The 27,702-nt window shown below is 42.4% G+C and overlaps 1 protein-coding gene across 1 annotated transcript; it reads right to left on the minus strand.

The window, feature by feature from the left end:
- RFX8 (regulatory factor X8) lies at positions 1-27,253 on the minus strand. The gene is made up of 16 exons (XM_052664906.1): positions 27,204-27,253; positions 24,298-24,421; positions 21,271-21,332; positions 20,131-20,217; positions 16,901-16,960; positions 14,413-14,480; positions 13,499-13,500; positions 13,297-13,425; positions 13,135-13,212; positions 12,559-12,672; positions 11,695-11,845; positions 10,871-10,929; positions 7,163-7,319; positions 4,381-4,475; positions 3,208-3,322; positions 1-266 (listed from the first exon to the last, which is right to left on the minus strand). The coding sequence occupies exons 1-16, from the start codon at positions 27,251-27,253 to the stop codon at positions 1-3; spliced, it is 1,617 nt and encodes a 538-aa protein (XP_052520866.1).
- Positions 27,254-27,702: the final 449 nt, after the last annotated feature.

Genomic DNA, 27,702 nt, shown 5'->3' on the forward strand with positions numbered 1-27,702 from the left:
TCAGAACTCTGAATATACGTTGCTTAATCTGATGTCACTCTGGTTCAGCATCAAACTTATGAGAGTTGACTGAGGAGCTTGAGCTTGAGGTTCTTCCTCTGCAAAGTAGCCCCCGAAGCAGCTGGGCTCATAAACCCACAGAACAGGCTGGTCACTTTGCTGTGTGACACAAAAACTTTCTTCTCCCTCCTCCTCCTCCTCTATATAGGACTGGAAGATGTGAGCAACGTAATCCAAGAGTAGCAAATTAAACAAATGCCAGGATCCTAGATTTAAAGAAAACCAGAAGTAGTTGTAGCAACCTCTTAATTTGCATATACCTTCCTGATGTGTTCTTTTTTCTGAAGAGCTTCACTGTAGTGATGGGCTACACAAAGTAGCAGTCTAGCACTTGTCAAATAATGCTTGCATAATGACCTACCTCCAACTACCACAGCAAAATGGGCACTGACTATGGATTTTAAACATAAACAAAAAAACCTTTTCCCAAATTTTACCAACAGAGAAAAATGTGCTTGTGTTTATTCACTTTTCTATTCAAGTTCATCCCCCCAGATTCACTGCTCTTATAAGGCCTATTAACTAGCATGCATTGTCTGCATTTCCCCCTAACACAGATAAATTATTTAACCTCTCCCCAAGCTAACCCTCCTACAGATTTCAGTTTCATCCATACCTATGACATTCAATGGCCTACCTTGCAGCTGTGTATGCCAAAATACCAAGTTATAGTTGCCAAAAGCCAAAAGAAGGACTCAGGGAGGCCACTGAGTTTTGACTTGCACCTGTGGTTGAAAGTGCTTACAGTGTGTATGCAGGTGACTGTCCAGCCACCTTGGCTTGGCTGTACTCCCCCGAATGCCTCAGAGGAGATACTAATAAAGGAAATGTAGGTGGTCAGCTGATATAAGGTTTTGTGTCTGAGATAAGGAGAGGCACATATGCTGGGAAAGAGGTGATAATAGAAGAGCTCTAGCGTAGAACTGTGGAATCATCTCGGTTGGAGAAGATCATCAAGCCCAACTATCAACCTGACCCACAGAGTCCCATCAGTAAACCATGTCCCTTAATGCCGAGAAGTCCCATGACTTCCTGTGCCCTGACTGCTGTTGCTCCTTTCAGCCTTCCATGGGACTAAATGCAGGTTCCTTTGATTGCACTTGAGCGTCATCCATGAGGAGGCAGGGTTGGAATAGGGCAAAAGACAATCCTGAGCTCAGAAGTAACTTTTATGTGTGTCAGAAGTGCTAAGTTTCAAGCAAGACCCCCAGCCAGAAGTGAGTTTGGATTTGGTTTCTGCTATGTGACTTACGCTGTGGGGATGCATGCTGCATTAACATGACACACATTTACCAAAAATTCTACATTTTGCCTAAGTAATTGTGGATCCTCAGTGGATGCAGCATATTTTGACTTGCAGGATCCCCACCATTTCTTTATGAAATGCTGAGATTTAAGACCTTTATGAAAAGCAATGGCCTGAGTGCAGAGTGGCTTGTTAAAATAACTAAGCCTTGCCCACTAAGGCTTCAAATAGAAATGTGGGAATAGAGACCTAGGAAAGATGGGACATTGTTACATCGCATAACCCAACATCTAAAGGAACCACTGCTTTTAGGAAGGAAGATAATGACCAATTTAATTGGAACATCACAGAGAAAGATTAAAAGGCGCTTTAAAAACTCTGTCATATGTGAAAATGAATTAAATCTCAATGTTAATGAAGTACAATAATAAGACTGTATAATGTGAGATGAAAATATTGTTTGTAACTAGTTTGAGGAAGGCTCAGCAGAGGATAGGATGCTTTAGATCAGATGGTATTAATTGTGTCCCCAGCCATTAACAACTAAAGAACAGGGAGGCGATTCATTAAGCCCTTCTCGAGGTAGGAAGAGGATTTCATCATCATTGGCAATTTTAATAAACACTGAGCCTCCAGTGCTGTTCTTGGAATTCATTCACAATTTTCACTCATGGCACAAAATATTGCATCTAACTTTGGGAAGTTTTGTGCACAACACTTCTGCAGAGAGAGATGTGGTTATTATTACTGTGATGCAGCCGGCCATGGACAAGGGACCCGACTGTGCTGTATTCCATGTAGTCAGAGAGCAAACCTCCAATCCTGCTCCAGGGAGTTTGCAACCTAATTATGAGGCAAAAGGTAACAGCTAGGTGTAGAAAAGGGCTGTGCGTGTATATACACAAACACATCCAGTAACAGGGAAAGAATGCTGAAGAATATAAAAGGCAGCAACCTTAGCATACCACTTTGTTATGTCTTTGTAGGAAACACAAAGCCCTAAGCTTTGAAGGGGTATGTCTAAGAAGATCATGAGGCTTTTTTGGCTGTTGGTGTGAAGCTCCCTCCAACAGAACACAAAAAATTACGAAGGTGCTTCTTTGAAAGTCTGAAAGGTAGTTCATGCAGTCTGGGTTGAGATGTTACTCTGAGGAGACAGTGCATTGCTCCAGAATAAATAAAAGACAGATAGCCTCTGAAAGGTCTTACAAATAAAGAGAAAGGAAGTTGGGTTTGATGCAATATAGAAGAGGTACAGTTGATTCAAGACACAGTGGTACCACTTCAAGGCACTTTCAGTAAATGCGATTGCAAAGGCCTCTCACTTCTGCTTTACAGCAGTGTGTGTTGGATTTGGTGCTAGACAGCTCTGAGCACTACAACAGAGACAAAATGGATCCAGCTGAAGGAGTGATTAGTTTTCAATCAGTCTAATGTGTCAATGTAAGGCATAAGCAAAAGGAAGGAGCCTATACCTTCTCTAGGAAGAAGTAACTGCATTTTTGACAAGTGTTTGGATCTGCTGTTACTGTATTGTACAGAAAGAAAATGGGAATCTGGAAGCTACCACCTGATATATATGGAATTATTATGGTTAGGGCTGCTGGTGCCCCAGATCTCCATCACTTCTTCCTGATGGAGTTCCTGCAATGGGGGTGAAGCGAGGTTTGCATCTAAGGATGCCATTATCTGTTTCACCTCAAATGATGGCCTCTACCAAAACAGGGAGTCCTGCTCCCCTGCCATCATTCCAGCTGCATCTTTCTCCCTTTCTCCCTTGTGCTCATCCTAGAGAGGTGATGCTCATTTGGATTATAGCTTGACTGCATGTCTGCTGAAACGATCAGGTCCCTCTGCCATCTCAGGTCACATCAGCTGACAGGCACAAAGCTCTCACTTACCAAAACTGTCTGCATAGTTGAGTGTCATCGCCTTGCTTACTGTGCTCAGTAGGAAGTTCCATCTCAACTGGAAATCAGCTGCCAGTTTTATAAACTCCTGTTTATTCCTGCTTGGCTGCAAATAGAGAAAAAAAAAGATGCTTTATGATGAAGCTGGTTAAAAGAGTCCCTTATTGTGTTATGGACTGTTTTCCTGTGCAGACGGCATACAGAGATGGAAAATTAAAGTTAAAATAACTTCAGTTGAAAGGGACTTTTGTATGTCATCTTTTTTCAGGTCTTTTCCAGCCAGGTTCTGAATGTCTTTGAGGTATTCTCCGCCCTTCTGGGTAACTTCTTCATGTTTGGGTTGTTTTTTTTTTTAATCTTTTGAATTTTTCCTTTGCTGTGGCTATTGCCTTACACCCTATAACTGTGAACCTCCATCTTCTCTGCAGCTGAGGGTTCTGTGAGATGAAGGCACCACAGAACTGCAAAATGCTATTTCTAATTATAAAACCCAGTCAAAATATTAGGAAGAAAAGCTGAAGAAGTAAGTACAGTTTATCCTGCTTCTTCAGAAAAATAAATAGAAAAAAAGAATTTAACTACCTTCCAGCCCCAGATTCACTGGTCTGTCCAACCAACAGAATGCAGTGCTACTATCAAACTACTGCCAGCTGTGGATCACTGATGGACCAGGGGAGCAAGAATTGGTAACCTAGGGAGAGGTCTGTACACAAAGATGATCATACTTGAATCTTTCATGAGAGGTAGAACCATTCCACTAGCATTTCTCACTCTCCTACAACCTTCTGAAAATCAACAGTTCCATAAATCAACAATCTCAGGAGTCATTAAGTGTTCTCTTTATTTATATGGACATTTTTCTTAGAGATCTTGATTTATAAGGCAGTGTTACAGAGTGCATCTACAAAATGAGACCAAATACTGTAATCACTGAAGTGGATATATGCATAGAAATACATTTGTAGTTGTTCGCACAGATGGAATTTTTGTATGCCAATTAATTCTCCCTTTTTCTGCAGCATGCATAAATTGTATTTATGCAAATCTGCAGTCTGGTCATGTTGCTAGTATATAATGTATCTCCTTCAAACTTTTGACAGAGTGTAGAGGGATAAATGGTGTGATCACTCTTCCTTTTCTGAAATTGTTAAATTAATTTTATACCTGAATGACAAAAGCCTGAAGATCTGAATATACACAGGTTAGGAGAACTCGAATATCTGTAGAATGTGCCAGTGAAGATAATAGGTCGTTCAAACCTGTGAAATATAGAAGGGAGATCAAGTGATTGGCTTGCTGCCATTTCTAGCTTTTTTTTTTCTGTTACATTTGGCTTTAAATATACTAAGACCTCTGTTTATAGCATTTTGATTAGTGCAACTGCGCAATTTCTTAGAAATTACTCAGAATTCAAGTTTATGTTATAGAATCATGGAATCACAGTATAATAGAATGGCTTGGGTTGGGAGGGACCTCAAGAAGCATCAAATTCCAACCCCTCTGCTGCAGGCAGAGTTGCTAACTGCTAGCCCAAGTAGGTCAGGCTGCTCAGGGCCTCATCCCACCTGGCCTTGAACACCATCCTTGTGGATGGGGCATCCACAACCTCTCCGGGCAGTATGTTCCGACACCTCACCACCCTCTCAGTGAAAAACTTCCTCAGATATCTATCCTAAATCTTCCTTCCTTTAGTTTCCCCCCCTCGTCTTATCAGTATCTATCCATGTAAAAAGTTGTTTTCCCTCATGTTTATAATCTCCCTTTGAATACTGGAAGGCTGTAAAGAGGTCTCCCTGCAGTCTTCTCTTTTCCAAATTGAACAAGACCATCTCCTTCAACTTGTCTTCACAGGAGAGCTGCTCCAGCCCTGTGATCATCTTTGTGGCCTTCCTCTGGACTCTCTCCAAAAGCCTGACATTTTTATTGTGCTGAAGGCTCCAGAGATGGACATTATACTCCTGATGTGCCTCTTGAAGGTAGAATAGAGGGAGACAATTGCCCCTCTTCTGATGCAGCCCATGATACAGTTGGCTTTCCAGGCTGCAAGCAAACACTGCTGGCTCATGTTCAGTTTTTCATCTACCAGGGCTCCTAAGTCCTTCTCAGCAGGGCTACTCTCAAGGAGTTCTTCTCTCAGTCTGTATACATATCTGAGTTTCCTCCAACCCAAGTGCAAAATCTTGCACTTTGTTTTGTTGAACACAGGTTCACAGGGGCCCACCTTTCAAGTTTATCAAGGTCCCTCTGGATGCATCCCTTCTTCTTCTGTATCAACTGCACCACTCAGCTTGTTGTCATCAGCAAACTTGCTGAGGATGCACTCAATCCCACTGTCTATGTCATTGACAAAGTTGTTAAATAGTATTTGCCCCAAGATGGTCTCCTGGGGGATACCACACATTACTGGCCTCCACCTGGACGTAGAGCCATAGATCTGTTCCATAAGCTTCCCAGGAACAGAGGTGAAGCTTACTGTCCTTTAGTTCCCTAGGTCACCCTTCCTCCCTTTCTTATAAATGGGAGTGAGGTTTCCCTTTTTCCAGTCTCCAAGGAATTCACCTGTCAGCCATGGCTTGATGGAGAACAGCTCAACAACCACACCAGCTAGTTCCCTTAGGACCCTGGTATGCATGTTGTCTGGCCCCATAGCCATTACTACTGTGTCTGCACTGGCATAATTGTCATGGACAAAGTGGAAAGAGTAAACTTTGCACAGGTGCAAGCTGAAATGTGGCTATCTGCAATGCCAAATTTCTTATCTAAGCTTCTACATGGTTGAAAAAGAAAAATCTGTTGCGGAGGAGAGAATTGTTTCAAAACAGTAACTGCAGATATTCCATAGTATTCTATGGAAATATATATAGCATTGCCAAAAAGCACTGCAGATGTTCCCCCAAAAGATTAGAAGCTACCACTCTGTGCCACAAGCTGCATCATGACTGTACCTCTCTGAATCTATACCCTTCTAGCTAACAGGTTTTATTGTCAGAAAACATATGCATAGGGTCTGTAAAACTTTATTATTAATAGCAATTTGGAAAAGGAATGGAAACTGAGAATGCAGTGAATCCACCTCTGAAAACACAATAATTAATAAAAAGAGCGAATGTAATAAAAAGCTCCTGTGCATTGCTTTTGATTTTAAGTCTCATATCAACATTATTCAGATGGTTCTCTTAATGGTTCTATGAACAAAGAGAATTATTATTCCTGCCAAAAGCCGTCACAGGCAGGTGGTGGTGCATCCCCTATCAGGGAGCACGCCTGCGGCGGGCCAGGAACAAAGAGCTGAGGATTCCTCCATCAGCTCTAAGCACAGACGGCCCATCTTACCCATTTCTTACTAATGATTTAAATGGCAGTCTGTTAATATTAGAATTAACTTGCCATTATGTTCCCATAGCTTTTCGGTAGACTGGCAAATGTATCGTGTCGTAGCTGCATGCAAACCATGTGTTTTAGTGTTTACAGCACAGCATCTATTCTGCAGGCCCTAACAGAGCAAAAAGATGTGAAAGCCGAAAGGTCCTCATCCAGTTCAGCATACAGTGTGTAAAATCTGGCCACAGGAGGTGATTTCGTGACTGCAATTAGTAATGGGAAAATGCAAAATGTAATTCTAGGAAACTCCTTTTTATCAAAGCAAATCATAAAATGTCCCTGTTTATCAGCCTTCTTTTGGAAAGTGTATCATTTGGGAACACAAAACCTACTCCCACCGCCCTAGAAAGCATTAAGAGAGAATCAAAGCCTTTCATTCTTAACCTTTAAAATTAAACGGATATAACTGCGTGCTCCATTCTCAATTTTATTGGCTCTTTTCCAGTACTTAGGGTTACTGAAAGGCTGTAATTCCCAGTAGGGCAGATGCCATGAATAAACATGCTAGAGCTTTAACAACGTCAGGCAGAGGCTTAAATGGATAGGAAAATACAGAAAAAATTACATTTGATTTCTATGTTGTACTGCAGTTCATCTGGATTTCCATACTTCTTTTGAAAGAGGTTTCCAGGCACATCCAGCAATCCCTGATTGATGACAGCATTCAAATCCGAGATCAGAACAGTGACTTTGCTGTTGTTGTTCAAGACTATCCTCATTGTCTGCATTTATTAAGAAAACAGTTAATGTCTTTCACAAGCCCTCAACTCAGTCAAAAAAGCTTCCCTTTCAGTGCTAAGTTAGAAGTGAGGCTTTACATTTACCACTAGACTCCAAATGGGAAAAAAAAAAAAAAAAAAAAAGGAAAAAAAAAGCATCAAAGGAGATGAATCTTAAGCTGTCTTTGAGTGGGTTTTGTTCTGGGTGATATTATTTTCAGTGAGACTTTGTGGTAGTGTCTGTGATGGAGCAGACAAGGCTGACAGATGCTTGAAGTATCTGGGCAATATTTTTGCCTGCAGTTATTATAGTTATGCCAAATAATGGTACTTTGTCTGAAAAAAATGAAACGATTTATTAGGATTTATTTTTCCTCACTGTCACTTGTCCTTAATATGTGCTTCAATTACATTCAAAAGTGAGTTTTCTTGAGTTTTTCTATCCTTTGAGAAGGTAAAAGTAAGACTAAAAATACAGTATTAATTAAAGTGATATTAGTGGGGAATTTGTCCCATTTCTTTGCTTGTGAGTCATTTGTGAATGAATCTGGTTTCATATTTGTCCCTATAAATATTACACACACAGATATTGCAGAGGATTTTCAGCCTAGCTTTTTATCCTCATCTCTCTCTCTTTTTTTTTTTTTTTTTAATTAATTGCTAATATCCTGATTGAAATGTTTTAAGTGGTAAATAATGAAAGGAATTAAATCTGAGTCTGTTACAATTCATCCATCCATACATTTAGTCTCTCGCTTTCATACTGAAATGTGGGAGATCCTACAGGCTCTGCTGAATTTGGGCTTATATGTATATAATCCATGTGCTAACTTTGGTCTACTAGAGGAAAAATATTTTCTTGTAAACTTCAGAGAAGACCTCAGGGTTCATGAATGTTTGAACAAATGCCATTCATTGGGTGCATGGTAGAGATCACTACTTTCTATCACACCACACTTATTTGCAAGTATAACTCCCAATCCAGCACTTTGGTTTTCCACTATTGTGTTAGTATTACTCAAATATCACAAGCTGCCTGACTCTCGGTAGTCTTTTTCAATCAAGTTAAAGACAAAGCTCCTTTTCTTGCTTTACATGGAGTTTCCAGCATTGGAAGAAGAGCTGCTGGTTGCAGCAAGAGCACACAATGAGAACACTGGGAACACAGCTCCATATTCCTGCATGCTAGGCCATTCTCTTTCTTTACCCATTACACTTCACAAACCATAATGCTCTGAATTACTAAGAGCTGGCCCTGACAACGCTTAAATACATCTTATCAAAGACAGGAATCAGCCCTTGGAAATGACAAGCATTATATCCACATTCCTTTCTCACAGAGAATTTGCACTTTCTTGTACTCTAATTACTTCCGTACATCCAGGTAGTAGCAAATATCAGCCTGCTTTATCTACACATGATGGGAAAGTTACTTTTTCTTCTGAATGCTGACCCTGCCAAAATTGTTCAGATTTTCTCACCAGGTGGCTAAATTATTGCAAAGTGCTCTACAAGGCACGGAGTGTTTACACCATTCAGAAGCTGCAGCTGCACAGTCCCTCAATAACAGTTCTCATTAGGAGCACTGTCACCTGCTTTGACCACCTGTCTCTGGTTGAAATTCAACGTGCTTTTCAGAGAGAGAAAACCTTGAAGGACGATTAGAAAGACCAAATGACTCCCTTATGAGAGAATTAAACCTCAGGCTGAGATAGAAATAACTGAGAAAGAATGCGACAGAGGAAGAACTGCGTGAAAAAGGGCACAAATTTTATAACTAATGAAAGAAAGTACTTTTTCTCGCAAGAAATAATCAAATCCTGGGGCTCGCTACCCCAAGATGGATGGGGATACAACCTTCATCTCAGATGGCTAGATGGGTCTCAGGAGTAGAACATCACTTGCTCTATGCATGCCTACTTTATCTGACTATCTGATGCGGACAACCAGGGCAAATAATAAAGCACACACAAGCCTAGGGACTGGTCTGACCAACTAAAACACCGATTGGTTTTCTCTGAGTGACATTCACCTCGTCATGAAGCATCTGTGTGTTTCTCACATGATGAACATCTTAAATATTTGTGTTGTCCAGCTAGTCATCTTCTGGTATGCATTAGGTGGATAGGGTAATTTTGCAATATAGTCTTTATCTGACTCTTGTTTTCTGCCCTGCTTTCTGGAGCCCGGTATAAATACCTTGGGTAAGGTCAGAAGTTATACCTGAGGCTACAGCTGCTGGAAGACTGCGGGGATGTTGATTTACAAGGCTCACATTTTTTCACTTGTTGAAGCTGTTGTTTTTAAATTGGGACTAATGGGACTGATCATCAGTTACTCTGGAGCTCCTTTGCCCTTTGCATGTATTTTAAAGGGGCTCTGGAGAAGGTGCAAATATCATTTACCTGTGCAAAGAGTGCCAGTTAACATGAAGAGGAACCAGGCTCAGAGTGTCCTTTACTCTAAGTATAGACCTGACCCAGGTTCTCAGGTCTAGAATGTTCACTTAGTGCAGGTTAAACAGTGCGCAATATAAAGCAGTTAGAGGCTGCTGCTGGAGAATTCCCTCCAGCTAGGTTAAAACTCTTTTTCCCTAAATCTCAAGGGTGTAAACTAAATGTTGAGTCTTCACAGCTCTTCCATGCATTAGGAATGTGCAGGGAAGAATAAAAAAGCTACAACCAGCACCTTGATGTCATGCCTCAAGCCCAAGCACAACAGCGTAAAGTCTAACTACAGCAATCCGGTCCAAATGACTGGGAATAGTTGGCACATGCAGTCTTGTGGGACTGAGTGGTTTGATGGGTAAGAAGCACTGTTAAGAAGTATATAGTGTTATGAAGCTGAGTTTTTTTCTAGTGTTCAGCATCTCCAAAGTGCTGCTGCAGGAAATGGCAACTACAAGTCCTTGGCACTTGATAGATGTAGACCTTTTGCCCATGTTAGGACACCTATGCACGTTTATGCATTTTTTTAAATTAAAAAACGCCTCCAAAACTGCCTTTTTTTGAACTGTGAGGTTTAAATTTTATATGCTGTTGGTTGCGGTGAAGCTTTCCCATAAAGGAAAACTGTATTTATTAATGAAAGATGGGATGCTGCTGTGTAACCCAAGGAGCCACAGTTCCCTTCTTTTATTCCTTTGCTGCGAGGACAAAGTGAAATCATTTTAGCCAGATGGGCATACTGAGAGTATCTTGTACTGCATGTGCTGTGATTTTGCAAGTATTTAAGGACAGCAATGGAAGTGAAGCTACAGGAAGGGCGCAGCCCATCATAATAATGCAGCACTGAGTAACTGCAGGATAGCAACCACTAACCACATCTCGGAGGCTCTCACAGAGCCCAAAGGGCCCCTCAGCATACTTACTGTGGGCAGAAAGAAGTAGGAGGGTGAGCATGGTTAGGACCATGGTTAGTATACAGATAATAGCACCTGTGCCCTGCTGCTGTTCTACTACAGTGGAGCATCTCATAAATGATCCTTACTGCGTGTGGGCTTCTTGAGTGCATGAGGTGCTCAGCTGTTTTGTTTCATGGATTCTGGAACATACCTTGGCCATATTAGAAAGATCTGTCTTTCTCCTGAGTCTTTTTATAAATACTGTAACTTCTGTTAAAGAAGAAGAGGCAGGTGTTTCATATCATTAATATTTTACATTCTTAAAGACATTAATGCAGGCAGATCTCTTTAAATTGTAAAGCAGATCCCTGTGGGAGCAACTGGCTAACTCAGAGCACAGGGAGATAGCTGAGCTACTATCTATGCTGGGGACCCACAAATCCTCCACTAGGTCAAGTTGCCCAAAGCCTCACCCAACATGACCTTGAACATTTTGTACATATGAACACATTTGCATACATAAATCAAAGTACGTATGTATGTACGTACTTAGGATCACACACCTTTGTATACTACAAGATTTTAAAATCCTGCTCTAATGACAGAGTCACATTTTCCCTTATAGGCCTTTGGGGTTTTTTTTCTACTTTATGTTGAACTGCCCTATATTCATTAATTAATTTATCTGCATAAAACCACTTGCAAGGAAAAGAGACAGAACAATACCGACATTTCAGAGGGGAGGGTGCTTATTTTTAAGTCATCAACACAGCCAAAGTGAACATGGCAAAAGACAGGTCTTTAAAAGGATTCAAGTACACTTTAATTAACCAGGAACTTGGAATGATTTGGGCTTAAATTTGTCCTCACACCAATTGAGACCATTTATTTTTAACTGTGTGCCAACTAACTCTAGTCCTTTCTTCTATCAAGGTCATCAGCTAAAATGTTTAAAAAATAATTTAAGAGTCTTGTAACCCAATCTTTTCTGCAATTGAAGTGAAGATTATTTATGAAAATCACTCTGTTCCTCACCTTCACATTTGGATGTTTGGAGTGACATTGGAAGCTCTTCCAAAGCATTAAGCAGCCAGAGTTTAACATTTTTACTGAACATTCTGATTGACTTCAGATAGTGGACAGACACCTCCTCCAGGAAGTCACCAAGGAGAATATTATCCATTTCCTACAATGTAAATATATGGAACTGCATGTACAGATGTTTACAGCAGCATGAAACATGTTTTAGCTGTGATTACAATTTACATCATGAAAGAAGCCCATTGTTTTCCTCCTCTTATGGCAATAATTAAACTATATTTATTAGCAGAAGGAAAAAGGTCCTAGAAGCAAGCAGCACCTCCTGAGTTAATTACTAGATGCTGCTTGATGACCTGCTGTTAATAAGAAGTAAATTATTCTGAGCAGAAAACTGTAAGTCAGCGTGGAATGTCACTGAGAAATACAGTAAAGTTATCAAAGGAAAAATAACCCTCTTGTAGTTTAGAATCCAGCTATCAGGCTGAATTTCAGATGCATATCCTCATTCCAGAACCCCAGATCACATTTATAACATCATCCTCCTTTGGTGTTAAGAACTTTCGGCTGTGGTCGTATGCGAAGCCAGGAATTGGACTTGATTATCCTTACGGATCCCTTTCAGCTTCACATATTCTGTGATTCTGTGAACTGAAGATATGGCAGCAAATGGTTGTAGCCTCAAGTTCCACTGTCTCCTTTCAAAATCCAAACTTGCTGGCTCAAAATTTATATCTACATATAGACTGAAAACAAAATCTCATTGTACGGTACACAATAAACGGCTGGTCTTTCTCTCCAGCTAGAACTACCAAAAAGACAAAAATCTTAAAGTAATTACAACAAACATGTCTACAGTACCTTGAATAGATATCTGTCATAGTACTTGAACAGCTGGCATATATCTGGCAAGGAGATAAATGCTATTTTTTCAGGCGGTAGAGACCTCCAAAATGATGTGATGCAATCCTCCACCTATTGCACAAAATCCTGTATGAATTTTCACCAATTTTACACTAGTGACATGTGAAGTGTGACTCAGTGAAAGGACACACACATCAGCACAGAAGCAGGAGGATGAGCACAGAGCTTGGCTCCCCACCTGGCTTGAGCCAAGCTCAGACACCAGTGGGAGCATCCTGGGGTGAACCTGGCAAGGAAGCATAACAAAGAGCAGGAAGACAAAGAGATGTGCTGTGGATATGTGGATATAATGGGAGATATGCATCTATGGCCTTGTGTTTTGTGCCCGCAACATCACATTCTAAGAGGTGGTCACATTAAGAATTCCAGTATACCTTGAATGAGTGCTCTTTTCGTCCATAAATGAATGTCTTCTTTAAATAAAACCATCAACTAAATAAGCTACAAAGAAACAATTTCATTATCATATTTGTTTGCTATCATGCAAGGAAAGTTACTGAAGCAAAGGCGTACCTTGTCAAGCTCTTGCATTTTCACAACCTCTAAAATATCGTGGCAGTGGCTATTGTACTCATTTGCGACCTGTATGATCTGGACAAAGTGAGCAAGAAGAATGTAAAAATGATCATCTAGTCAAGGAGCTAAATGGCTTGATTACTGGATACTTAAACATACCATCTCATAGGGGTATTTGTTCAGTAATTCTTGCTCCCAAGGGCAGGCTAGCCCAAATTCAGGCAAAACATATGTAAGTCTGTCTTCTTCAGTTTTCAGATAAGTGACTGATGGAAAACAGTGCAAATCCTTGTTCCAAAGCATCAGAATGAATTTGAAAGAATTAAAAAAAAAAAAAAGAAGTACACAATTATCTTGTCACTTCTGTTAAAGTTACTAAGTACTTTCCTGAAGTTGTATATTACTATTTTTTAATGAGATGTAATTATTCACAGAAATGCTTGTTCTTTTTGCTCAAAAAAATAGAGGTGGGTGAAACAAGCAAGCATGGTTGACTAAAAGTTCAAATTCCAAACAGAACAACAATAATTTATTTTCAAACCAAGTGAATATTTCACGCTACGCACATCTTATGCATATATTTTCTATAGCACTCATTTTCACAGTTGCAATCTTCTAAATAAGGCTTGAGATTGTTGGCTCAGCTGTAAAGGTGACAGCAAGGTTTTCTTCAGCTGTTGTTACACGCACTCTGAGCAGCATGAAGAAACAAGAAAGACACACAGTCTCCCCTTTTCCCTTGCTGTGATCCCATAATCCTGCTGCTCACGCTCTGTGGGTTGGCTTCCAACAACCCCAGCGTCAGGCCAATTCCCTAGTGCATTTGAGCTGACAGCAGTTAGCCTAACATCAGCCTCCTTGGCGAGCAGGGTTGCCATTCTCTTTTCTTAATCACTTCACAGTGTTCTAAAGACTTCCCATGCCAATATAGTCTCATTGAGTTGAAAGGACACTGGCTCGACAACATGAGGGCCTGCAGTGGTGGGCTTCAGGCAAGGAAGGCTGTGCCCAACTAACTCCTCCAGTGTTGGAAACTTGGGCTGTCAGCCACAATTTCAACACTCGGCATAGCAAAGATTATTTGAGCTGACATTTAGACAACAAAAATACTTAGCTACATCAGGAGTGGGGGGGGTAAGCATTTAGTGAGGATCCACAGACAAAGGTTATTTCAGGGAGTGTGATGGGTTAATTGTATTTCATTACAACATTGTATAGCATTTCTAATTAAGCACACAGAGAAGCATTTTGTTATAAGACTAATCTATCTGAAACTCACTGTTCCTTCTTTTTTGCTATTGCTCTTGTAACCAGCTGCATCTCCAGAACTGCAGGCGTCTGCACTGTGGTAAAATACAGAACATAAAGCCCTTTAAAAAACCCCATCAATTTGTACAGTGTTCAGTGAGAAAACAATCTCAAAGTGGATGGAGAGTTCTAGGCTGAAGTAGACAGCAGTGTGTTTAGGAAACAAAATCCCTCCCTTTCCCATCATTCAGTGGTCCCAGGATTTTCTAATGAATCTGGAGACTAATTTCAAGTTAAAATTGAGCCACTCACTGCAGACAGCAAAATATTAGCCATTTAGCAGCACAATCTCTTCCAACTTCTTGTACCAAATTTGTGATTTTGAACTGTTAGTGGCAGTTCATTTAGAATGAAAATAAAAATCATATACATGGAAATAATGAAATCATAATCATCCTTGAGCTTTGATTGCACAGTAACCCCATTTTCTGTTCCCTTTATTAATGCAGACAGCAACTTTTTCCTGGCTGCCCCCTGCCTACTTTGAAAGTCTTCCTTGATGCTCCACACTCTCAGTATTCTCATGGGCCTGCAAAAGCTCAACAATCAGCTTTTGGCTGGAAAACCATGAGCTGGGCAGCAGTAGGCTGCTTTCTTGCTTTGTCATCTCCTCCCTCCTCCTACGCCTGTGTTGATGAAGTCAATCCTGCAAGAGAGAAAGGCAGTCGCACTCTATCTGAGAAACCTGGTCTGTTGTGAACTGATGTGGTTCATCTGTCAAAGAACAACTTTGGCTACAGACTTGCCAAGCCTAAAACTGCTGGGGAAGGGGAACGGTGAAAGCAGTATGAGCAGTGGCTGCCCAGAGACAACAACAAGAACAGAGATCTGTGGGTGAGAACTTGAAAAGCAGCACAAAGGAACACCAGCCAGTAAGCCAGTTTCTGGCCCAACTTCAGTTCCTCAGCACAAATGCATGGAGCATAGGAAATAAGGAAGGTGAACTGGAAGTTTTAGTCCAGTCTCAGGGCCAGGATATTCTGGGCCTCAGTGAGATGTGGTGGGATGGCTCACAAGTCTGGAATGCAGAGACAATTGGCTACAGGCTCCTCACAAGGGATGGGCAGGGAAGAACAGGAGGTGTAACCCTCAACATTAGGGAAGGTCTGAACTGCATGGAGCTGAGTAATGGCAATGGAAGGACTGGGTTCTCTTAATCAGAGTCAGAGGAAAGGCCTACAAGGGAGATAGCATCCAGACTACTGTGTCCAGTTCTGTACTCCCCAGTTCATTAAAGACAGAAAACTAATGTAGAGAGTCCAGTGGAAAGCTACAAAGAAGATGAGAGGCCTGGAGCATCTCCTGTATTGTGGAAAGAATGAGTGATCTGGAGTTGTTCAGCCTGGAGAAGAGAAGGCCGAGAGGGGATCTTATCACATTTTATAGATAGCTAATGGGCGGGTGCCAAGTGGATGGCGTTGCCCAGTGACAGGACAAGGGGCAATGGGCACAAAGTACAACAGGGGAAGTTCCATCTGCACACGAGGAAAACTTTACTGAGAGGGTGACAGAGCACGGGATAACAGAGCAGCTGCCCAGAGAAGTTGTGCAGTCTTCTTCACTGGAACAGGCTGCCCAGGGAGGTGGTGGAGTCTCCTTCTCTGGAGATGTTCAAGACCTGCCTGGATGCCTACTTGTGTGACCTGGTGTAGGGAACCTGCTTTGGCAGGGGGGTTGGACTCGATCATCTCTGGAGGTCCCTTCCCACCCCTACAATTCTGTGATTCTGTGATTCTTGTCTGAAGATATTCATAACATGCACGGACTCTTTTCTGTGCAACCTGTAGAGAACCGGCTTCAGCAGTGTCATGGACAAGGTGATCCCCAGAAATCCCTTCCAACCCCTGCAATACTGTGATTCTGCAATACTGTGATTCCCATGTGATATCATGGGACATGCTCCAGCCAGCCCCACATCTGCTGCTGCTATGTGCTCCCTGTCTGTGAAGTCATTTCAAACTCCTGGGGACTGTTATTCGGAAGGTGGCAGCCAGTGTTTTGCACAAAATGTGCAGTCCTTGTTGGTGGCTGGTACACACGTCACCTCCCTTTCCCTTCATCACCACTTTGGTGCTGGAAGCCAAAGGACTCCACCCACTAAAGGCCTGGCACAACATTAATACTGCATTTGTATCCCCACAAACAAAAGAAAGGGTCAATACAGATGCACTGCTGTCAAACGTCTCATTCTTGCAGGTTCCTAAAGCCTGTGAAATACAATTAACAAACATTTTCCAGCTCCCGCTCTTCCCAAGCAGGCAGCCAGCTGCATTCTGCTGCTGCTGCTATGGCAACACACCTCAGCACCTCACCTCTTCTTTGGTGGGCTGCCTAGTCCGTTTGCCCCCTGTTGGGTGGCAGGCTGAAGCCTTCCTTGTCACTACTCCTCCACCTGACCCTACCTCACCTTTGCCAGTTGGGGCCAGCATCGTTAGCAAAAGACATCCAGACTCACCTGGTGCCCATAGGGGTGCTTGGCTGCCACGCTGAAACACTCTTCCCTGGAGAGCACTGCCTGGGCAAAGACAGAGCACAGAGAGTGGAGGATGGGTGGGAGGCGAGGGCAATGAGCTCAGCTCTGCCTCCTGTGAGGCTGGGGAGGAGGAACGAGAGCTGATAGGGGAGGTCTGATTGTAGGGATGGCAGAAAGACTGAGGTGAATGGGAAGGAAGAAGGGAAAATTAATGAAGGGAGAATGGTGAATGGGATTGACAGATTACATTGAGATCAGCAAAGATAATATCCTAGAAACACACTAGAATTTGTAACTGAAAAACTACAGATTTGCTTCACTAGAAAGTCAGAGACCCAAGCCTTTCCCTGTTACTAGATCATGAAGTAATTCTTACTTAGAGGTCTTTTCCTACCTTGGTGATTCTATGATATGATTCTACTCTTACAAAGCCAAAACTCACTGGCATCATTTTAGCACTGACATACTCCAAGCCACTTTGATCTACCAGAGCAACTGCCATTGTAGGGAGACCTCATCCTCAAAGCTCCCATTCCTAAAAGTCACCTTAGTGTACTTCAAATTATCCCACACCCTCTTAAATCTCCATAATACCTTTGGAGACCTGTTTGGTCACAGCTCTGCTTGTTTGCACTACTTTCACATCATCATCAGCGCAACAGAATATCTTCAGGAAAACTCAACATTTTGAAACAGACCAACTCACAGGTGCTTTGTAAGAGAATCCTCATCACTCCTAGTGTGAACTCATTCCATCCCAGCAACTTGACACATGCAAAGCCTGGTTGACTACCAAGAGGCAAATGCCTTCTTTGCAGTGAAAGTCAACCATTATAATTTTATGGCTGTTTTTATGACACCAACAAGCAAAGCTCCCAATGTGCCAGACCCTTCACGGCCCCAGTTCCTTACTACCAGCTCCATGTCAAGTGCTGGTGACCTCAAAAAGGTCAAGAAATACTGTTTTCAGTAATTAGAGACAGTGGATTGTAGTGCTGACACCAGTCCATTCTTTAACAGCCCAGAGGGAGTTTGGGTGGATGCATTCGTCTCTCAGCTGGGCTCTCAGCTCCACCTTCCCCTCAGGTAGAAGCTCCAGAAGAAGCACCTGCATGTCAGTCTCGATCCAGGTGTAGGAGGATGCAGTAGTCACTTGGGACATGCTGACTGCTGTGGCACACATCCCTGTCTCTGCCAGGGGGATGTGGCATCAAGCCAGTGAGGTCTCTACAATTCTTTGGATCTGATTTGAAGACAAGTGTTTGGACTGCACTGTAAATATACATTAATAATCTGCTTCACTACTATCTGGAAGTTTTCACACCAGCACACTCTTCCAGACTGTTGTGTCATGGGTCAAATACTGTCTGCTGCAGCCATCAATTTAACTCTACAAGAACAACGTTTGTCCTTGCGGGTAGAAAAATACTCAATTTTTTTATTACTATTTTTCCCAACTTTCATTTCTCTACTTCAAAAAAATTATTCCACAGATGGCTTTTTTGTTTGTTTGTTTGTTCAGTGGTGGTGTTACTGGGTGACAAAAATTAATTCTGATTTCCAAAAGTACTGAGCTCTACAGAGAAGGCAGTAAAGATGAGATATTTGCTTACTGTGTTCCTGTGCATTTGTAAAGCATCTAGTACATAACTGTAAGAACAGATGGAAATTGACTTATTTCACTGAGGCTGCTGCTTAAGTTGTATGTGGCCTAATTTATTTCCTCAGTTATTTTGTGGGAGGAGGGTTATGATAACCAAGTGTCTCTGGCTGCATTTCATTTGTTTGTTTTTTACTGTCTTCTCTCTGTTTTCTTCTGCTGCCCTTTAACGGGCACCAAGAAGCAGCAGTGACACTCGGGTGCTGCTGGTGCACGTGTTGGCTCTAGGTGGGGGCACGTGGCTGGGTTTGGAGTGCAAGATGCTCTAAATGCAGCTCTTTGGCTTCACACAACAGCTTCAGTGAAGGAATTGTCAGACAGAACAATTTCATAGTTAAGAGGCTTACTTAAGAGTACTGCAGCTAGAAAGCTGATGTTTATCTGAATGTATATATATTTAATATAGTGTGCATTGATAGCTGGGGATATCACTTTAGCAAGGTTCTCATGTGAAATGAGCCTCGCGTTGCCTATGAATAATTTGTTTGGTCTCAAAACAACTGATTGCCACTTGATTGTGTGCAGAACCTGAGCCTTTGCCCTGCTCCACTCTTTATCCTTGCTCTGCTGTGGCTGCCTGGGCTGCTGCAGCTTAGCTCTGCCATCAAACCAGCAAAGACAGGCAGCAAACCCGCGGGTATAATTTCTCCATTCTCTTGCAGCGTGTATTCAATTAACTATACAATAAAATACCACAGACAGTGAAACAGCTTTCATCATCGCCAGAATATCTGAGTGCTTAATAGTCTATCTTGTATCCCTAGAACATTTGTGCCGTAGAGAGCTATTATAGCCCCATTTAAAAGAATGGAAACCGAAGTACAGAATTCATTTGTATACGCATTTCTTTTTTTCCTTTCTCCCCAGGAGAAATGCAAGTCTGAAGCTCATTTACCTCAACCATGACCTTAACGATGACCTTCATCATCCTGCCTACAACTTGGTTGAGATAAAGTCTCCACTTAGCTTCTACGCTATCTTACATTCATCCCTTTCTTAGATTGTTTCTCTGTTTTTGCAGACAATTTCTACTCCTGTCTGATATATTATCCCCAACAAGAGGTTACTTTAAAACCTGACATTTTAAAATAAAACAGGGGCAGTACTTTCAAAGTAGCATGCCTGATCTTTTAGAAAAAAATAGATAACACCGTTGTGTATAAAACTTGTCAAAAAGAGCACTGTCATTTATATTGTAATACATATCCCTTCAGCCTACTGTGAACCAACAGAAGTGCTACAGTGTCAAGAAGCAATTGTCATTTATCCGAGCTTCCATTTAGAGCCCCAGCGTGTTACGTTCTTCCTTTAGGTTTGGCATGATTTACCTTTCTACACTGTCTAATTCATGGAAATCTGATTAGACAGGGCTCTTTTTCAAATTAGATTTTCTTGTTAGAGATATTGCTTAAGGTCACAGCACTTCTATAGTGTGTATAAGAGGAAGAAAATACTCATACTGTTCAGCAAAGAGAAATAACAGACTTCTATATACAGACAATATCTAAATTACCATGTGACATTTCATGATTGAACTATTTAGAAAACAAACCTGCGATAATTTTTTTGAGACAGAAGAAAACAATAATGTCCATAAAAGGAAGACTCCTTCTTGATAGCTATTCCATCATAATGATATCTAGAAAGTAATTTAAAAAAGAAAAAGAATGAACTGACAAGCATGTGATTTCCAAGACAGTTAGCAAAGAATTAATATTCCCCTACTGAAAGCATGTTCAGATTAGAAAAGATGAAGTGAAAACAAAAATGCTACATTTACTTTATAAATTCTGTTGGAAATGTATTTCCCCTGGCACAAAATATTTACACAAGTGTTTCTAGAATGACTTAACAAGCTCTACTTAGCTGTTTGGGATTTTTTTTTTTTTGCCCTTGAATGACACCTTCTTTTAAGCGAACAAACATAAGCCAGCAAATATAGTGCAACAGTTTTGCACAGGATAATTAGAGAAGTCACAGACCTCTCAGCAGGCAAACGTCCCCATGTCCCCACTGAGCTGGAGGACAGTATGCACTTGCAGCACAGTGGCTTACAATAGGTAAGGGACTGGGTGGCCCATGAGTGGAAGGTAAAACCAAGAAATCTAGAAGAACTGCTAGAGTTCTATGCCCATCCTGGTGTTATCATTCTGCTCTGGTCTCGGAAGAGTACACCAGCATCTGGTGCAGCATGAAGGGGGAGGTTCCTGGCCTTCAGCAGCCAGTAGAGGGTGAGCTTCTGCTTGTGGGAAACAACTGCACAAGGATGCGGAGTACCACACATGATCCCAACCAAGCACTCCAAACTGCTGTATCAAGCTGACAGCAAGTCCAGGCCAGTGGAGAAAAATCACAGATCAAGTAAGGGCCCGTCATTCAAAGCCAGAGTTCTACAGCTACTCCAAATGCTTGTAAAATGACTGCATTTCAGTGCCCTTTATTGCACTGTTTCTCCCAGACTGGGTGTTCAGAGTGTGAATATATATTTGGATGTTGAATCAATGAAAGTGTATCTATCCCAATCCTCATACTTCTGCTAGAGGGAGAGAAGGACGGGAAAAGAAAGGAGATGGAGAAAGATATCAGAAGATATATTAGAGCTGGAGCTGAGAATTCTGCCTTTTCTTTTGTTTTAATTTTACTAGAGCAATCATTCATTATGTTTTGCAAACAAAGGATTCAGAAACAATACCTGGCACTGCCTCTTGTGCCCAGCCTTCTTGTCCCCAGACCTGGGAAAACTAACCGGATAAGCTAAAAAACAAGCAGAAAATTAGAGATTCTTAGCAAGTTCATTCAAAAAACACAAAGGGGTACCCATTACAGTTTTCTCTGCTTGATCATTTATTTTTCTTCCCATCACTTGCTGGCTAATACCTGTCCCTACATACCTCTCAAATGGGAACTACTGAACTGAACTCAATCAGGCTTTTGTGGATAGTAAAGTGAGTAATTCCATGGATTACCTCCCTCAGGTGAAACTTGTTTCACATCAGCCTGGTTTGCCTGCACTGAAGCACGCCCAGGAGACCACCCACAGCTGACTGAGTGCAGCACAGCAAGGGGAACTTGATTTTCAAGAGGCATCTGTCTTAGGCCTGTGGAGGGGCTGGAGTTCCTCTCTCCCTGTCCAGCCCTCCACATCTGAGCAGGGTTCACTCACACAACCCTCTCACTTGTACGTGGAGCTCTGACTCCATGTTGGGATCTGGCTTCATGTTTCTGAGAGGCTGCATCCCCACACTGCACAGCGACCTCCAGGCCACCCCTGTGGTAATATGAACTGAGGTCAGGCAGCATCTGCCAAGGTTAAGCCCCACAGAATAACACGATAGTGTCAGGGTAATACCTCACTTCAGCACGATTATTCTGCATGAGCTCTCCTGTGAAGGCAGAGCCTAACAAGGGCTGCTGGAGCTGTACAGGAATGAGGGCACAATGCTGTCATTGAGCCAGGTGATCCTTCACTGCAGCCCAACGCTGCCTTTGTGCAGAGTGCACCTTGTTGGCTGAAGGGTCTGCACAAGGACAGATCACATTCTCTGACCTGCAGGTGATAACAGTGCTGGAATGGTTCTTCTTTGTGCACATTTTTGTGTGCACCCCCCTCAGCTGCTCCTTTTCTCAACGTGGTACATACTCCCCTTGTCCCAAAAGGCCGTCCTGTGAACTGGGGCCTCTTCTACAGGCAGTGGCATACCGGAGCAGAAGGACCAGGCAGATTAAATTCATGCCATCTCAAATAACCACCGTTTCACTCACACAAGGTTTGATGGCAAAAATCCTTACCTGCAGTGCGGTCAAGTTACTGCAGCTTGACAAATTATTAATAGCTCATATTATTGACTAGCCTCTTACACGTGCACCTGTGTTTTAAAGCAGTGTAACTGCAGATCCTGCCCCTCAGTCTCCTGCTGCACAGCCGCAGCTCATGCTGAGGTGGGACTCATTTTACCCATGTGGCTCCTTGTGTAAGCTACTGTTGGCTGACTCCATGGTCAATAGAGAAAGGCAGTTCCAAGGCATGAGTCACCTGAGCTGACCGAGAAGACTCATTAGGAGTGAGAGGAACTGTAAGAAACTACTTATTTCTCTCAATCGACTACCAAGAGATGGTAAGGTGATGATCTTCATGGCAGACCTCTGTACCAAACCAGACCAATTCCACCCATGGCTTGGCTGATGGGTGATGAGCCATTAGGCTGTGAGGAACCAATCGTGTGGGATCGGTCACTCAAACCTTAAGTAAGAGTGATCGTCACCCAGTAAAAACAAAACAAAATGAAACAGGTTCAACTGAATTGAGATGAATGATTCCTAAAATGAGTTTATCCACACACAAAATTGATTCCAGGCACAACTTTTTCTTGAATTTTTTCTTTAAAAATGCTAAAACAGCTCCTACCACAGGCACTATTGGAAAACTATTAGCTGTAAAAATAGGAAGTTCTGAACACAAAATCATGAATATCAATCACGCACAATTCTGTTTTCCTTAATTGGTCAAATAAAGTCAAATAGCCATGAGAATGTGTTGCATGTGGGATTTCTAAGTGGTAATTGCCTTGTGGGTTGTATCAACATCCACTTAGTGGAAGAGTGTGACTTCTTAAAAGAGATTGTTTTTTACATCTGCTTTTGTTTTGCTTGGAAGATTCAGTGAAGAATTTTTAGTGTGTGTTTGGAGCAAAATCACCCTAAGTGTACTTAAAAAAGGAAATTTAAAATTATGTAACAACCAAATGGGTCTTTTAAGGACAGAAGAATCAGCTTCTCAGGACTGGTTTCTTAACCTTGCACTGTTTACCCTGGAAAAGCCTTCTAAAAAAAAGATCACAGAAGGGACCTCATGAGACCAAGTCCAACCGCCCTGCCAAAGCAGATACTCTACAACAGGTCACACAGGTAGGTGTCCAGATGAGTCTTGAATATCTCCATAGGAGCCTCCACAAGCCCTGTGGGCAACCTGTTCCAGTGCTTTGTCACCTTTACCATAAAAAAAGGTCTTCCACATGTTAATACAAAACTTCCTACTTTCAAGTTCTAGGTCATTACTCCTTGTCCTTGCCCCACTGAGAAGGTCCTGACTTCACCCATTTGTCTCCCTTCTCCTCTCAGATATTTATCAACATTTATCAGATCCCCTCTCAGCGTTCTTTTCCCTAGGCAGAACAGACCCAGGTTACTCAGCCTTTCCTCATATGGGAGATGCTCCAGGCCCTTCATCATCTTTGTGGCCCTGACTGGACTCCTTCCAGGACACCCTGTCTTTTTTGACCTGGAGAGCCCAGAGATCTTTGCCAGTGTAACATGCACATCTTCCCTGAAGAAAATGAATTCCATTACAGACAATGCTTTTTTTTCTTTTTTTTTTTCCCCAGTATATCTGTACCTACACGAGAGCTTACTAGAAGTATATCAGCAAAGACATGAACATAGCTGTCATTTTTGGATCAGCACAAATCTCAGTGCACCCGCCACAGAAAACATGGATACAACACCCAGATAAGCCAAAGCAGAAGAAAGGATAACATAGAAGCTTTCAAACACAGTCTTTCCTAAGCTCTTAGGCTGAATTACCCTATTAATAATATATTATGTATGCGTCCTTTTCTATTATTTAATTTTTCTTGATACACAATGCGCATATTAAATGCAAGCATCTTATTTTCTGTTTGGAACTCAGCTTCTAATCTTACAAATCCTCTCTGTTCTGTACCTTTCCAAAGGTGGCTGAATTTACTTTGTCGTTGTCACTGGAACTGAAGTTTTCTAGATACATTTCATACAGCAGCCAACGCGGTATGGTACATCCTTCACACAAATAGAAATTATCAGCTATCCTTTAAAACAAACAAAACAAAACAAAATATCAGTTTATGTCAGAATTAGAAAAAAAGAATTGTTAACTTACAATTTTGATAGTTTGTCAAGGTTACAGTGGATTAGTTAATACTGCTATTTTATAGGAACATAAAGCAAAGTACGGACTATCACTTCTATGCTGATTTGTATTTTAGTTAAAAAAAAAATACATCTTCATAGGCATATATACATTCTAAGTTTTTCAACTTTTTACCTTCAATTTTCTTTTTTTTCAAAGTGTAAGAGAAATTGTGTGAGACTCTGCTAAGAAATTGACAGGATCTCATAGTTTTTAACAAAGAAATACAACTTAGTGGTACTATCTAACACTAAAACCATTGTGTGAGATATTAGCATCTCTTTAATAAGACATAACTTTTATCTTCTACTTCTAAAGGTCTCCACTCTACCAAAACATCAATAAGAGCCTTTTCTCTTCTAAAATGTCCAACACGATGGTTTGGGGTGGAGAGTGCACAAATTATGAAGGTCCAAATACTGCTCTTATACAATCTCAGTGCTTTTAGCACAAGTTTAGAACAGAACTGTGTTCTAAATGTGGAACTATTTTCTTAAACAGGATGAAGACTCATAGATTCATAGAATCATTGAGGTTGGAAAAGACCTTTCAGATCACCCAGTCCAACCATCAGCCCACCCCCACCATGCCCACTGCCCACATCCCTCAGTGCCACGTCCACATGGTTCTGGAACACCTCCAGGGATGGTGGCTGTACCACCTCCCTGGGCAGCCTGTGCCACTGCATCACCACTCTTTCCAAGGAAGAAGTGAACTTAGTTTCTTTTTAGCCCAACTTATTGACTTCACCAGAATAAAGACCTTTAGTTACGAGATAGTGGCAATGTCTTTGATGCCAGAGGAAAATAGCTCCCTGCAGTACAAATACAGGAGCAAAGAAGCAGAGAGGATTAATTTTTAGAGCATGACACACTGCACATGTGATAGTGTTGACTTACAGTGACTCCACTTCTGCTATAACCAATGATTTATGCATATTTTATTATTTCGTCAGATGAACGCTGGTACAGCACAGTGCCTCAATTGTCTGTGTCAATAATTAGGTTGGTTCAGAATACAGACTTTTCATATCCATCAGGTGAGATAAGCAGGTCAGACTTTAACTCAGTACATTCTTAATATCCTGATTTCAGGCTACTCAGGGTTTGTCTAAAGCACTGGCTTTACTGGTAGCAGATAATAGGTAAGCTCTGCAGCAAAGTGATATGATGTAGCAGATGCCATTTGGCATCACCATGCCATGGCCCCATGATGTCTGCTCATCTCTTGCTTCCTCCCTATCTCCAGGTTTGAGAGATCCAATGGGACATTTCACACCATGGGGCTAAAAATCAATTTATCCCAGAACAGAGCCCTGGCTCTGCATCCCAGCTGACAGCAGCACACGGTTCTTCTAAGGCAGCTGTCTCAAAACTCTTCATAATCAGGCAGTCCCAGAGGAGATTAAACCTAAGTCCAAATTCATCCTTAATATTTGACTGCAAAAGTCACTGGAAGTGCAGAAGGAATTAATTTGTGCTTCTGTAACTGACTTCTGCCAATAGTTTCGTCTCAGCATTTAACTATTTGCTGACAAAACATTAGGGAATCTTGTTCCATGGATTTATCATTCATTAAACCGCGAGCCTTTTTCAAATGGCAAACCAAACACGTGCGTGCATCAAAGCAAAGCTGACAGCAAAACCAGTAAGAGCAAAAGGGAAGAGAATGGTAAGGGAAGGTTAAAAACAACACCTGAGGAAATATCTCCTGTTCTACCACACCTTCCTGTCCACACTGTCCTTTGGGGTCACTATGTGAGCCATTTTTCACCTTTTGCTGGGATTTGCTGCCTGTTATATGTGAAGCTGGGACATCACATGGTCTGCTATAAAGCCTCTTCTGAAGCTAAGTCTGCCTTGCTATTGTCAATACACCAGCCATACAGTGGAGCTAAACACTCAAAAACCCTCAAAACACAGAAAGGTGATTCAGAAGCTTATGGTGATGAAAGAAACAGCAGTTGATCTTTTCAAGGCTTGTTTACGATTCAGTTTTACGCGGTGTCTCAAAGCTGTGGGATCATCTCCACAACTCCTTTTCTTTAGTTCTTCTGAAATGGAAATAGTCTATCTACAGTTCCAAAAAGTATATTGAAGTTTCAGCGTGGCTCACTAGCCAGACCCAGCCACGTTTGGGGTAAGAAGAAAGCAGCCCTGGTTTCCCTTTCCCTGCCACCTGGCAGGTGATGCTCCTTCTCAAAGCCCCATAAAAATGATGATGACTACCTTACTCCACTCCACAGAGCACCTTGTTGAAGAGGAGCCCAACCAGTGCCTTCACTCCAAGGAAACATGACCTCAGGGAGTGTCAGTCGCTCAGCATAGCTGTATGCCAGGCTGTCACGGCAACCAGCTCCGATCGGGGTGGTCCTGCAGCCTCAAGGCACCTCTACGTCAGTACGAGTTATGTCAGAAGACAGACTTTCAGGGAACTTCACCCACTTTCATCGGATGTCTCATGCCCCACCGCCACGATGGAGCCTTTGCATTCAGCAAAACTTCTGTCTTCCCAAATTGTGTCCAGACCCAGACTTTTTACTCCCGGAGCTCCTGCAGACCCCCGTGGGAGGGAAAGCGGGCTGCCCCGTAGCCCAGCTTCAGCCGCGTCCCATCGCGGTCCTGACCGGCCCCTGCCGCCCCAAAACCACGGGCTGAGCTGCGGGAAGGAGCAGTACTCACCAGCGGGTGATGGAGAGGTGCAGGAGGGAGGTGGGGCTGCCCTCCGCCATCTCGGGCCGGACGCGCCGAGCCGAGCCGCTCCGCGCCGAGCCGTTCCTTACCGGCCAGCGGGTGCTCGCGAGCCGCGCTGCCTTTCGAAGCCGCTACACGAGCGCGGCAGCACGAGCACAGGGCACCGGGCACCGGGCACCTGGTACCGGGTACCGGGCACGGCCGTGCCGGGAGCCGGGTGGTGCGAGCCCCTCTGCTCGAGCTGCAGGCTCCATGACCTGACGCACTGTATTGCTCACTGTTTTATCTATCTAATTTAACCGAGAGAGAGGAGATTTAGACTGGATCCAAGGTAGAAGTTTTTTGGTGATAAGGGCGGTGAGGCACTGGTACAGGTTGCCCACAGAGGTGGTGGATGCCACATCCCTGGAGACATCCAGGGTTGGACTGAACGGGGCTCTGAGCAACCTGGTATAGCTGTAGGTGTCCCTGTTCATTGCTGGGGAGT

The sequence above is a fragment of the Tympanuchus pallidicinctus genome, unplaced genomic scaffold, assembly GCF_026119805.1.
Source record: "Tympanuchus pallidicinctus isolate F22 unplaced genomic scaffold, pur_lepc_1.0 scaffold6, whole genome shotgun sequence".
Lineage (NCBI taxonomy): Eukaryota > Metazoa > Chordata > Aves > Galliformes > Phasianidae > Tympanuchus > Tympanuchus pallidicinctus.

Bases quoted from the DNA above. Each gene is read 5' to 3' on its own strand.
- RFX8 (XM_052664906.1), bottom strand. From the start codon at position 27,253: ATGGCGGAGGGCAGCCCCACCTCCCTCCTGCACCTCTCCATCACCCGC. The intron at 20,218-21,270 runs GTATTGTTTCTG...ATTACTTTCTAG, and splicing joins GGCACAAGAGGCAGTGCCAG to ATATCATTATGATGGAATAG. The intron at 11,846-12,558 runs GTACTGTAGACA...TTTACATTGTAG, and splicing joins ATGACAGATATCTATTCAAG to GAAATGGATAATATTCTCCT.